We start from the raw sequence: 12908 nt of genomic DNA on the forward strand, positions 1-12908 counted from the left end.
CCTCGGCCTCCCAGAGTGCTAGGATTACAGGCGTGAGCCAGGGTGTTAATCTTGATTTTACAAATGGCCCACTTGAGGAAAGTCCATTTCTGCTTTTATCTAATTATAATGTTTCCAAAATATGTCCACAAAACACTCACTCTTACTGTTTCCCAAATAAGAGCATTCTATGATGAAATACTTTTGGGAAATATCTAAACAGAGGTGTACAACTCCTTTTGCTATAGATCAGCTTGAAATCTTTAATACCCCAGTGTGCATTCGACTCTATAATATCTTCCAACCTCTTTGATCACGGAGACCTGAAAATGTTGCAGGGCTCCTGAAAAGACAGCCTGGCAAACCCTGGTCAATTATATGCTCCATCCTTAATGGCTAATTGATGCTTCTTTCAGCTACCTAAAATAGTTCAGATAATCATCAGTGCAGACGGTAGAGAGAGAGATTCATAGACCTTACGTTCTAGAAATCCTGTTTGCTTGCTTGTTTTTAGAATACTCTTTTAGTGGCTCAAGGATACAGAGAGAGGGCTCCATTTAAAAAATAAATTTATTTTTTGTGGGCTTTGAACAGTAGGTAAGAAGCAAGCTATCAAAAATAGCTTTGTGATTTCAATTGCAACAATGAAGAAGGATGAGGAGGGGAAAAAGCAGAAGCTGGCAGTTTTGCAGGGGAGACAGGACTTAGCTTCATGGAGAACAATAAAGATAAAATATTACCAGGTGCTAGGTTGAACATAGTCAAGGCCCAAAATGTAGGGTGCAGAGAGCTGAGTCAGGGTCATTGTTAACAGGTGCTTACAGAGCATCTAGACTATCTTCACTCCTCATCTCACAGATGTGGAACCTAAGGTCCAACACCACTGATCAATGAGAGTGACTTGACTCCCCATTCAATAAATTTCCCAGGGAAAAAGAATAGTATTAGCTAATCCAATCCTGAAGAGGAGAGGTCTAGGTGTCCCCAGGCTCTGAAAGAATTGTGGTGAGCTCTCCTTCTCAGTTGTCATTTTACATACCAGTATATTTATGTTATTCCTTGATTAATACTGTGTTTCCTACTAGACTGTATGTTCCATGAGAGCAAGGACCAGCTCTTGGCATGGTGCCTGGCATATAAGGTATTCAATAAATATTTGCCAAATGGATAAAAGGATGGCCAGAACAATGAATTAATACACCACTCTGTCCACTGCTTAGAATCTTTTGTGAATTCTACCATCTTTTCTTTTCCAGCACTGTACCAGATGATGAACTTCTAAGAACACAATCTAAGTCTGATTAAAGAATGCTTCCTATTTGAACTTCTACAAGACAGACACCAGAGAGGTAGCCTTTCTCATTCAACCAACAGATGAATGAGTAGGTGACATCAACTTCCAGAGTGGCTTCTACTCTGAATGGAGGGGATACTTCCTGCCATGAGGTGCTTACGTCTGCCTAGAGAAAGAAGACTGGCACCAAGAGATGCTATAGTCTTAAAAAACAAATTTATTTAAAAAGGACATAAGCAAAATCATAGACTATTTTTCTCTTCAATAATTAATTATAGATTAACCCACCATAGATTTTTTTAAACCTTTTTTTAGCCTGATTTTCAGTCTTTTCTATCTCTTGGGCTAAGGAGCTCAGTGAGGCTACTTGCTGGCAAATAAAGGTGACTTTTCACTGCTTAAAACTACCTCTCTGAGACTTCAAGCTGAGGTAGAGGGGACAGGGATTGGGTGGGGACAGGGAGGTCCTCATTTCAGCACTTGGGTCTGGTGCCGGGCTCCTGTTTTTCCTCTTCCTCCCAAAACATAGTGTTACGGATTTCATTTCTATCCCCTCTGAAGTCTCAATTTTGTTTAGATGTCAGTGAGTTACAATGACAACAGTACGTTCCTGTTCTCTTGGTTCTCCCAGCACAGTGCAGACTTTTGGCCAGTTCACATGTTTCTGCCAGAAAACTAAATTTCAAACAGGTGCAGCCCTGCTGATTAGCATTATAATAGATTGTAATTACTTAACAAGCCCATATATACCCGGAGGAACTTGGAGAGAAATATAATGCTTTGCCAAGTGTCGCTTTTATTTATGTAAAATACTGCAGGCCTGCTCTGGAGTGCTTTTAGCCTAAGCAAAACCCCTGGAAGCTTCGTCTGCACATGCTTCAATGAGCTCTGTGAGTTCTGGCGCTGGAATTTGAAATTTCATTTCTTGTTGCTGCCAATCACAAAGGGTTTTGTATTTAAAGCCCTGATTAAAAAAATGTAAACTTGATTCAAACTTGGCAAATGGAGGACAAGTGGGCCCTTTTGTTCCCCCCTCACTACGGCACCTTGCACAGGCCCTGGGCACCCAGAAGGATTGTTTAAGGAATTCACTCAACTGCTGATCATCCTGGTGTCCTCAACTAGAGTCCATGTTCCCCAGAGGCAGGAACTATATATACACAACTTTTGTTTTACCAAACTCCAATATCTACCATTAGTGCTAGATCACAGGAGGGGATGGGAGAATACACACTTGTTTAATTAAATTCAGTCACTTCCATTCAACAATGTGCCAGGCACCGTTTTGGGCGCCAAAAATACAGCAGTGAACAAAAAATTCTGCATTTATACAACTTCTGTTCAGGTGTTAGAGATAAACAATAAAGATAAATAAGAAAACTGTATAGTGTATAAGGTAGAGATAAGAACTAAGGAGGAAAAATAAAGCAGGAAAAGAGCATATAGTGTAAAGAACAAGGACGAAATTTTAGATAGGATTACCAGAAAAGGCCTCACTGAGAATGTAACATTTGAGTAAAGACTTGAGCCATGAGGATATCTGGGAAAGGAACATTCTAGAAAGATGGAATAGCCAGTGTAAAGACTGAGGCAGGAGCATGGTGAGTACGTTTAAGGGGTGTCGAGTGGGCCAATATGTCTGGAGAGGAATGAACAAGGGGAAGAGTAGTGAGGTATTGAGGTCAGAGAGGTCATAACAGGAGGCCTGACTTTGTTGGTTTTGCAGATTATGGTAAGGACTTAAGCTTTTACCCTGAGGGATCTGTGAGCAAAATGACAGGATCTGAGAAGTTGAGGCAAGGTGGAACCAATTAGGAGGCTGTTGAAATAACCCAGGGACGAGATTAACAGTGACTTGGGCCTGAGTGGTGTCAGCAGAGGTACAGAAAATGATCCCGATGTGGGATACATTCTGAAGGCAGGAACCACAGATGTTGCTGATGGATTGAATACGAAACATGCAAGAATGAGGGGCATTAAGGATGGCTCCTCAAGGTTTTTGTCCTGGGCAATTGGAAGAAGGGAATTGTCATTTCTTGAGCTGGGGAAGACGAGCTTAGATTGGGCAGGAGGGAAATTAGGTATACAATATTAGACATTTTGAGTTTAAGATGCCCTTTACACAATCACATGGCAATGACAAGAAGGCAGTCTCATATATGAGTCCTAGAGTTCAAGAGCAGGTATGGGCTACAATTAGGAATTTAGAATCAATAGCATTGAAAATGTATTTAAATCCATGAAACTACATGGAGTTTGTACAATAAAACCAAAACACCAGCTCCCAAATACCCCCATTTCCAATTACTCATATGCTTCAATAAGTAATTAACCTTTGTCTATAATGGCCCCAATTCCTAGACTTTCCAAAACAATCTCATTTCAAGTAATTCTATTATTTTCAAAAGGGCAATTTGTTAAGTGTAGCTAAATTAAATTTATTTTTAGACCATGTAAGACTTTTCATATAAATATATTCACAGATCAAGGAGAAAAATATCTTTCACTGAACCATATGTTCTGATTTAAGATGCTAAAACTATGAACACACACATAACTCTCCAAATATTAATAAAATTGCTGAAATGTCTTGTAGCCAGACCTCTTCCTAAAAGATTTACAGTTCTTTATTTAATTCTCACAACAACCCTTAAAGGTAATAACTATTATATTTCCATTTTATAGATGAAAAAATAGTCTTAAAGAGCCTAAGTCATGTGCCCAAAGTCACACAGCTAGTGGGTGGCAAAGACATACTATAGTTAGAATTCACTGATTCCAGGGAAGGGGTCCACTGAGGAACTGGAAAACTGATGTTCTCAAATATTCACTAAATCTGCTATTGGTCAAAGACACTGAGAAGGAGAAACAGCACAGAGAAATAACCCTTGACTGCCCACAAAGCTGGAGCTGACTGTCTCAGGGCCTCAACTCTAGGGACCCAATGCCAAGAGGCTATCTGTGATAGCACTGGACCAAGAACTATCACTTCAGGTAGTTGTTAAACAACCAACTATGTACCAAGGGGAGCAATACTGAATTAACTGCTATTATAGGAGTAAGGAAAAGGGAGAGACAGCTGGGGGATGAGTTCAGGGGGTAAGAGCACACATTCATTGAGCAGTTACTAAGGGTCAGGCATTAGGCCATGCACTCTGTGTGTATTAACACATTTAATCCCCACAACAAGCCCATTTCATTATAAGAAGGTACATTTACTATCACCCACTTTTTACAGAAGAAGAAACAGAAAGGTTAAGTGGCTCGCTAAAGGTCATGGAAGTGCTAGGTGGTAGCGGTGGGATTCAAGGCAAGCCCCAGCAGCCTGAGCTATGCCCTTAACAAAGGGGGCATGGACCATTCCCAGCCCTTCCATACCTCCTTAGCAGGCCCTTCCCACCTCACTCCTTTAAATGATAATGGAGATCTTCAGAGATTCTTTAAGAAAATTTCCCTACAAATTTCTGAAAGATAAAGATACGTCCTAGGACAATATATCGAAGTGTGGTTACGACACCAACCAGAGGAGACTCAGCAGAGGGCCTGTCTAACCCAGGCTCCACCCTGGGCATCAAATCAAAACAGGTTGGGGCTGTGTAAGACTGCCCCCCGCCAGCAGCCCCAGAACCCAACCTCTCCAATCCAGATACAGGCCTATCTCCCAGGGTCAGCAGGGGTATGATACTTTGGAAGAAAAGCCCGTCAATGGGCTACTTTGGAAAAGCCCGTCAATGGGCTACTTTGGAAAAACGTAAACACTTCTAGTGTCCCATTCATTGCCAAATGAGACCACCAGACTGAAGTGAACTATTCTGGAGCCCGTGAAAAATTGGCTTCTTCAGGACCTGTATAATAATCAGCTCAGTAAAAAACCCTCTCCAGGGCTGGCCCCATGCTAGGTTTAGGGAATATGACAATAATAATTGCAGTAGTTAAACATTCATTGAGCAGTTACTAAGGGCCAGGCATTAGTCCATGCACTCTATGCGTATTAACACATTTAATCCCCACAACAACGCCATTTCATTATAGGCAGGTACATTTACTATCACCCACTTTTTACAGAAGAAGAAACAGAAAGGTTAAGTTTCTCACTAAAAGTCATGAAAGTGGTAGGTGGTAGTGGTAGAATTCAAGCCCCAGCAGCCTGAGCTATCCCCTTAACCGCTCTGGGGAAGTGCCTCTCAAAAGATGACTTTCTATCATTACCATTGTATTAGGAGTGCCTCTTCTACAGGACAAAGCAAGGGAGGGACACAAACCAAAGATGTCTTCAGAGGTAGGGCAGTAGAACAAAAGGGGAACTGAGCTGGGTATCTAGACTATTGGGGCAACGATAGGGCAAAATCCAGAGTGTGAACAGACGGCCAGCTGTGACCTGCAGGCAGCCCTCAAAGCCCGGCCTCCCTACCCCTGTCCTAAATGCAATGCCACTCCATCCAGCCTTTATCCGGCCTCTGGTTCTAACATGAATCCCAATACTTCTAGTTCACATGATTATCCTTACAAATCTTGCTTTAAGAATTATAAAGTTCTACAATAAAATTTCAGGACATATCTATGTATGAAAGTTTGATCCATTAATTACCTGGAACCTTCTCCTGCCTGCAATTTCTATTCCAGCCCGAAGTTTCTCAAAGGAAGCCAGAATCTCCAGGACAGCTTATTAAAAATGCAGATTCCCAGCATTTAGCTTATCCCAAACCACAGCATCAAAAGCTCCAAAGGTGGAGACAGAGGATCTATATCTTTATCACTGGTGTGATTCTTACGCACACCAAAGCCTGAGGGGTATTATTATGTGGTTCTTGGAAGCCCTAGCTATAGCAATAGTGTTATAATGGATTCTGCTTCAAGCACCAGCAAAACCTTTCCTCCTCTTTGTAATGAGCTTTCTCTAAAGCAATCCCCTTTGTCATCACAACTGAAACGTCTCTCATTATCTGGAGCATAATTAGCCAGGCTTTTACACATTCTAGAATCCACCTCAGTTTTCTAAACTTTCTCCCACTCCAGTGTTTCAAAGGTGTGCTTCCACGTAACTAATGATGTTAAGAGGCACCTAGAATGAACTTTTTATTTTAGAACCATGTTTATTTTAATAGGATAAAGAAAAATTGTAACTATAATAACCAAAACTGTGATTTCATGCATAGTGGGGATTAAAAAAAGACTAAGTGGAAAAAAAGAATCAATTTTTTAAAACATTAAGTAAATAATCACACAGGCAGTGCTCAGATAAAAGTCTTAAATTTGGGAAACCTTAGCCTGCCTTGTCCTTCCTAATAAGTACCCTTGGTTTCAGCCCTAATTATCCATTCTCCAGCCCTGACCACGGGCATTCTCTGTCTTTATTCCAGCAGTGTCCATGCCCAGAACACTGTCCTCTCTTATAGGTGCTTCCTTAAATGTTACCTACCGTTGCACACCCAGGTCATGCCTCCTCCCAGGAACCCTCCTGGATTCTTCTGGCTCTCCTAGCACACTCCCTTTTTGAACTCTTAACATATTTATGGTAGTGCTCATTTGGAACCTAATTGCTACGTAAGTGTCTACATGAATCTGCTTAGTGTCATTTCTCTAGTGAAATGGAAGCCCTTTGAGAGTAACCCACAGCCTCTTCTACCTCTGGATTGCCTACAGTGCTACGCTTCTCTGGTTGGACATGAGCACGGAACAGAAGCTCCGTGAATACATGTGAATTCCGAGTGCAGTTGAATTCCATGTCCTGCAGCAATGAGAGAAGCAGCGGCTTCTTGCTCTCCACATCGCCTTACTTCACGCCCGACTTCTCAGCTACACCTGAGAAAGGGTGTGTCTCTCCATTGCCGCCATGTAAGGAAGCAGAGGCCTGAGCCCAGGCAATTCTACCAAAAGCAGTGAATCTGTGGGTGTACCCCGGATTATGGGACTGAGAAAGGTGAACTTAGCCCAGCTGCAACTTGTCTCTGTTTCAAAGGGCCAGTCACCTGTGCCGATGCATCCCCACGTTCAGTCTGGGGGAACCAGAGTGGCCGCAGCATCCTCTCGTGAAAACCACCTAGATGAGCAATCAGAAGCAGCTCCACTACTTGATTTCTCCTTTGACTTTGGGCTTCTCTGTGTCTGACGTTTTTTAATCTGTCCAATAGCTGTCATACCTAATTCACACTTGCTATAAGGCAAAAGAGATAATGATTTTGAAAGCACTTTAAGTTATCACACACAATAAAAATGTCAGGGACACAGCACATGAATCTGGTGGCTCTGTTTACCTCCCCCTCCCTGACAAGTGGTGGACAATAGGAGGTGAGGGCCCTACTTCCAACCCACCTGTGCTGGTCGTGTGACGTTGGGTGCCCACTTAGCTTCTCTGGAACTCACTGTCCTCATCTGCAAAACTTGCCCATGCACTAGATGATCTGGTCTAGGGCCAAGTCCAGCATGAATTTGAGAACCTTAGAGAATGATAACCAAGTAAGTAGTTACCACTACAGGCTTCACCAGAAGTGCTGAAGTGCCCAGAGTTTGGGGTAGACCCCAGCAAAGCAGCACCAGAGACACACAAACACTCTTCCTCCAGCTGACACGCATTCTGTGGAAAAATGCAGTCCTGCCGTTCGTCTTCTCTGCTCTGCCCCCCGTCCAAGCCCCTCCTCTGCACACACTGCACAAGACCCCATATCCTAGCTACCATAGTCAAGTTGTTTTCTTCCTCTTTCTGTTCAACAACAACAACTTTAAAATCACAGATTCTGGCCAGTTTCAGTGGCTCACGCCTATAATCCTAACACTTTGGGAGGCTGAGGAGGTGGGAGGATCACTTGATGCCAGAAGTCTGAGACCAGCCAGGGCAACGGGGAGAGCCCATCTTTACAAAAAACAGGAAAATTAACTGGGCTTGGTGGTTTGTGCCTATAGTCCCAGCTACTTGGGAAGTTGAGGCAGGACGATCGCTTGAGCCCAGGAGTTGGAGGCTGCAGTATGCTATGATGATGCCACCACACTCTACCCCAGGCAACAGAGTGAGACCCTGTCTCAAAAAAAAAAAAAAAAAAAAATGACAGGTTTTTAGATCTGGCTCTGAAATAAGTTATCCCTAAGGTTCCATGGTGTAATGGTGAGCACTCTGGACTCTGAAATTAGTTATCCCTTCTGCCTCCACCCCCCAGGACATGCACAGCTTCCACGAGTAAAAGGCCGAAAGGCCACGTGTGGAAAGGAAGCAGGGAATGAGTAGGAACTCTGGTGGGAGGAGAGAGGCGGAGGTGAGGGGCATCTGTGAAATGGAATGGAATGGCACTGAGTTCTTTGGGATTCCATAAAGGTTTGCTCGCTTCCCAAAGTGCAAGCCACACATCTCCTGGAGTTGTACTCCTGTGGCTTGTTGGAGCTTCCCTGTGAGCCCTGTAACCATGGTTTCAGGCAGACTACATCACAGCCGTGAGCATAAAAAGAACAGGCTTTTTCCTATTTTTCCTTAAACCTTCGTGTCCTTGAAAAAATATGTAGGGTGATATGCCAAGGTGATTCGTACACAACCCCTGACCCCCAGAACACTCATGAAGTTATCTGGTTTTCAATAGATAGCGATCCCTTTACATCTCTTCATGAAACTCAGCTATTTCTCTCTCTCTCTTTCTGTGTATACCAAAGAACCTGAAAATATATGCATCCAGAGCAACACTTGCTATTGGTGGAAACATGTAACAAACCTGAAAATATAGAAATCCGTTTCCTAATTTAACACTTTCCCTCCAAGAACAGCTAAAATACAAGCTTGCTTCTCTCTGTCCAAGTGCCAAGGTTGAATGCATTTGGTTTATAGCACATCTCAACAAGGCCTGTTTCCAACTCCCTAATATTTTTACAATGTAATCATTTAACAATTAACTCAATCTCAGATTTAGAAATAGCATTTCATTGCACAGTATCTTGACAATCAAAACAGAGAAACAATATAACTTTCAGATTCAAAGCACTGACTTCCAATTACCCACAAGCAAAACCGTTTTTTTAAAATACCAGATTCATTCTGGATGGATGGGCAATGAATTAGGAAAAACAAGCTCAACTGATGTTTCTGGGACCCTAGAGGGGACATTTTGGAGAACACATTTTTTCTTCTTGGATGTCAGAAGATGAGCTAACCACCAAGGAGCAGAATGGAAACAAGCAAGCTTCCTCCAGGAGGGAAAAATAAAGTGACTCCTCACTTGGCTACGCAGGACAAAGCCAGGACATGCAAGAAGCCTTCAGTCTAAGGCTCCACGTGCCTCTCCAAGGACGGAGGGACCCACCCACACACGATCACACACAGCCTGCCCACCACGCGCCTGCGGAAGACGCCGGGTCCTCGGCCAGCCTTCAGCACCAGAGACCGGGCTCTCCTTGCTTGCCAGCCCCTGCAGCGCCCGCTGTCTGGAGGGCACGGAGGGGGCACAGGGCCATACTCTCTAAGTCTCATCTTCCTCGCCCCAATGCCTATTTCTCCCCAGCTACGAAGTGAAGTGTGCCTCCCCAAGGAAACGGAGACTTACATGCACACACCCCACAGTCGTCAGTAAGTCCCCGAGCCCCACGACCAAGGCCAGCGAGTCTTTCCCAGAGACCCCACAACCGGGTTCCCAGAAAGAACCGGAGGCGCCGAACTCACCCAGTCCTCGAAGTGGCGGCTCCCGTTCTGCAGCAGCTCCTCGAACTGGATGGTGCAGTTGGCCACGAAGTCGTCGTAGCCGATGGGGGCATCGTGAAAGACCGCCAGCTCGATCTTGCGCCCGTTGCACACATCGGTGACGAACTCGTCGTGCCAGGCCGGGCTATTGGTCTTCTGCTTGGTGGCCGTTTGGCCGATGCGCGAGTCGTCCACGTTGAGAGCAATGTAGGGGTCGAGAAGGAAAGTCTGCGGCCGGGGTCCCACCGCATGGCGCAGCGACCAGGCTGTGGGCTTCAAGCTCACGGCCTCGCAGATTTTGATCTTAAGAAGGCCATTGAACACTACCATGGTCGGGGCGGGGACTGGGGGCCGGGGTCACTGTCCGCCCCGAGGGCAGGAATGAAGAACCGACGGCCCGGCGCTCCAAGCCACGGGGACCCCTGGGTCCCCTTTCGCCCCACCCCACACACTCCCTACACCTTGTGGCGTTGCGCCCTGGAGCGGGCGATTGTCAGCGAGTGCATGTATTTCCTCGCCGGGTTCCTAACGGAAAACAGGGAGGGGGGGAGAGCTGGGGGACGTCCGTGTTTGGAGCAAGTCTCTCCCCCCCTACCACCAGCGGCACCTTCAGAAGAGAAGAGCTGTCGGCTCGGCTGCAACCGCGGGGGCTGCCTCTCCGCCTCGCTGGCTCTCCGGCTCCGGGCTGCGGGGAAGCGGGCGCCGCGCCCGGCGCTTACCTACCTTTCCGAAACATAATCCCGGGAAATTTCGATTCCGGGAGCGGGAGGGGGCGGTGGGACGGGGCGGGGACGAGAACCGGGGGCGCAGATTTCAACCCGGATCCTCTTCGCACACCCAGCGCCTGCCTCTGACCGCGCGGGGCGGGGGGTGGACCGAAGGATGTTCAGTCTATCCGGAGGGATGCATGTCGAGAGGAAATGGTCCTCCTCGGAGCCAAATTTTTAAAAATCCACAAGCCACACAGCCTGCCCGGGCCGCCGCCTCCTGGGCGAAGCAGCGCCGCGCCGGAGCCGGCGATCGGGAGGCGCCAGGAGCCCGGAATCTCACATCCGCGCGGGCTCAGGAGTCGGGGTGGCCGCCGCTCGGGCTCCGGGCAGGCCGGCACCGGGCGGTGCGCAGCGCGGCGGCGGGGCCGGGACGACGGCTCGGCGCGGCCCCACCTCCTGGACGCCGGCGCCCGCCCGCCGCGCTCGCCGCGTCCCAGCTCTCGGCTGCCGCTCGCTCGCCGCCCGCCAGCCCGCTCTCCCCCGCGCTCTCCTCTCCCTCGGTCGGTGTGCGAGCGATCGCCCTCCCTCTAATGCAGGAAATGCGCAAAAGACGTCAGTGTGTGTGTGTGTGTGTGTGTGTGTGTGTGTGTGTGTGCACGCGCGCGCGCGCGCGCCAGGGTTTAGGGAAATAGAAAGTTTTGCCGGTTGGGGGAGCAATACGGAAAAAGTGAGCCGAGGAGAGAACGGCTGAGTGCGGGCGAGGCTGCCCGGGTCGCGGCGGCGGGCGGGCGAGCGGGGCAGGGACCCGGCGCGGGACCCGGGGAGTGGCGGTGTTGGGCGGGGGCGCGAGTGCAGAGGGCTGTGGATACGTTGTCTTTGGTCTCCACCGGGAGGCCAGCGGGCTGCGCATCTCTCGGGGACTCTGCGGCCAACATCGTCTTTTAATGCCCGGGGTAGAGGTGTGGCGGGGGGACGCGGGACCCTCCCCCAGCCCAGCCCCACTCGGGCAGTGGCCCGAAAGAGCAGCCTGCAGAGTATTGGCCTGTCGTTCTGTCTCCCGACGCTCTGCTCCGCGGCGGTGGGGGAGGGGAAGAGGGAGAGACGAGCAAGGCTCGGAGTGGGTTTTTAAACATGATTATTCTCTCCTCCCTTTCTTTCGGGACGTTCTCCCCTTTGGGATCTGTCGTGGACTTCTCAGGCTGCGAGAACTTGTTGACAAGTTGGTAGAACTCCGGCTGGGTTTGTGTGTCTGTTTATTTTTTTACAAAGTGACTTTTCCTATTTAAGCTGGACCTTGACTGTGCCCCTTTGGGGGACATCGGCTCTCATCAGCGCGCTGACAGCCGCCGTCCGGGCTGCGGGGAAAATGGGGCGCGCCCTTCGGGGGCGAGTGGCTGTGCCCATGCTAATTTCCTCCGTAACCTTTAAACTCCTGCTGGAAGCCGCGGCGGCGGCTGGTCACGTGAGGCGAGCCCTGGGCTGCTGGGGAAGAATTTCCTCCGCGGGGAGCCGGGACGGGGAAGGCGGGCTGGAGAGGGACTGCCCCACGCCCGGGGACTGGGAACCTGGGAGGGCGGGGCCGCGGCCCAGCTGGGACACCAGTGAGGGTTGCGCGGGGAAGAGGTCGTCTCTGCAACCTGGAACCTGGGGCGTTGTGCAGATGGAAAGCAAACCTCCGCCGTCACCCGTATGCCAAGTCAAGTCAGGGAATTTGTAGGTACGGTGGAAAGCTGAGCGTTCATCTGGCAGGTCTGGCTAGTGCAGACCAAAATTTAAAGTCCGCCTCCCGATCACCTTTTCCTCAATGGAAAAGGTTATCATTGCCTGTGGCTTAAAGGCTTAAAAGGCTTAAAGGCAAGCGAGAGGCAGTGCCCCGGAACGACAGACTATCAAGTGCAGCACACAGGTCCCCAAAATGATCAGAAAATTCCCGAGGCCATTGTGGCAGATGCTCTCGTCTCAGAAGAGCACACAAAGTCGATGCCTGCAGTCACCCTGGAGCTTACTGGTATGGTCATTTCTCCCGGCCCGCCCTGTAGAATAGGGCAGCTGAATAGGGATGGTGCTAAGATAACAGTCCCAGGGGCAATTGAGTTAATTCACATGTAAACAGTCAAGATTTTGTAAGTTGTGCCTTACATGGCCACTGCCACTAGCTGGAAGTGTGATATGTTAAAATATGTCAGTTTGACAAAGTATAATCAGGGATATCTCCTTGCTGTTTGATTTTTATTTCCTTGATCATTAGAATTTTTCTCTCCTTGCTGCTTCC

At 47.8% G+C, this 12908-nt stretch overlaps 1 protein-coding gene across 1 annotated transcript in view; it reads right to left on the bottom strand.

Moving 5' to 3' along the window:
• Positions 1-10579, bottom strand: part of PRKCE (protein kinase C, epsilon) — a 485500-nt gene extending 474921 nt beyond the window's left edge. Inside the window, exon 1 of the mRNA XM_012653873.1 lies at positions 9909-10579. Coding sequence (XP_012509327.1) covers positions 9909-10256 — 348 coding nt within the window. The 5' untranslated portion in view covers positions 10257-10579. The remainder of the gene's footprint in view (positions 1-9908) is intronic.
• Positions 10580-12908: the final 2329 nt, after the last annotated feature.

Source organism: Propithecus coquereli, unplaced genomic scaffold, assembly GCF_000956105.1.
Source record: "Propithecus coquereli isolate 6110/MARCELLA unplaced genomic scaffold, Pcoq_1.0 Scaffold43, whole genome shotgun sequence".
Lineage (NCBI taxonomy): Eukaryota > Metazoa > Chordata > Mammalia > Primates > Indriidae > Propithecus > Propithecus coquereli.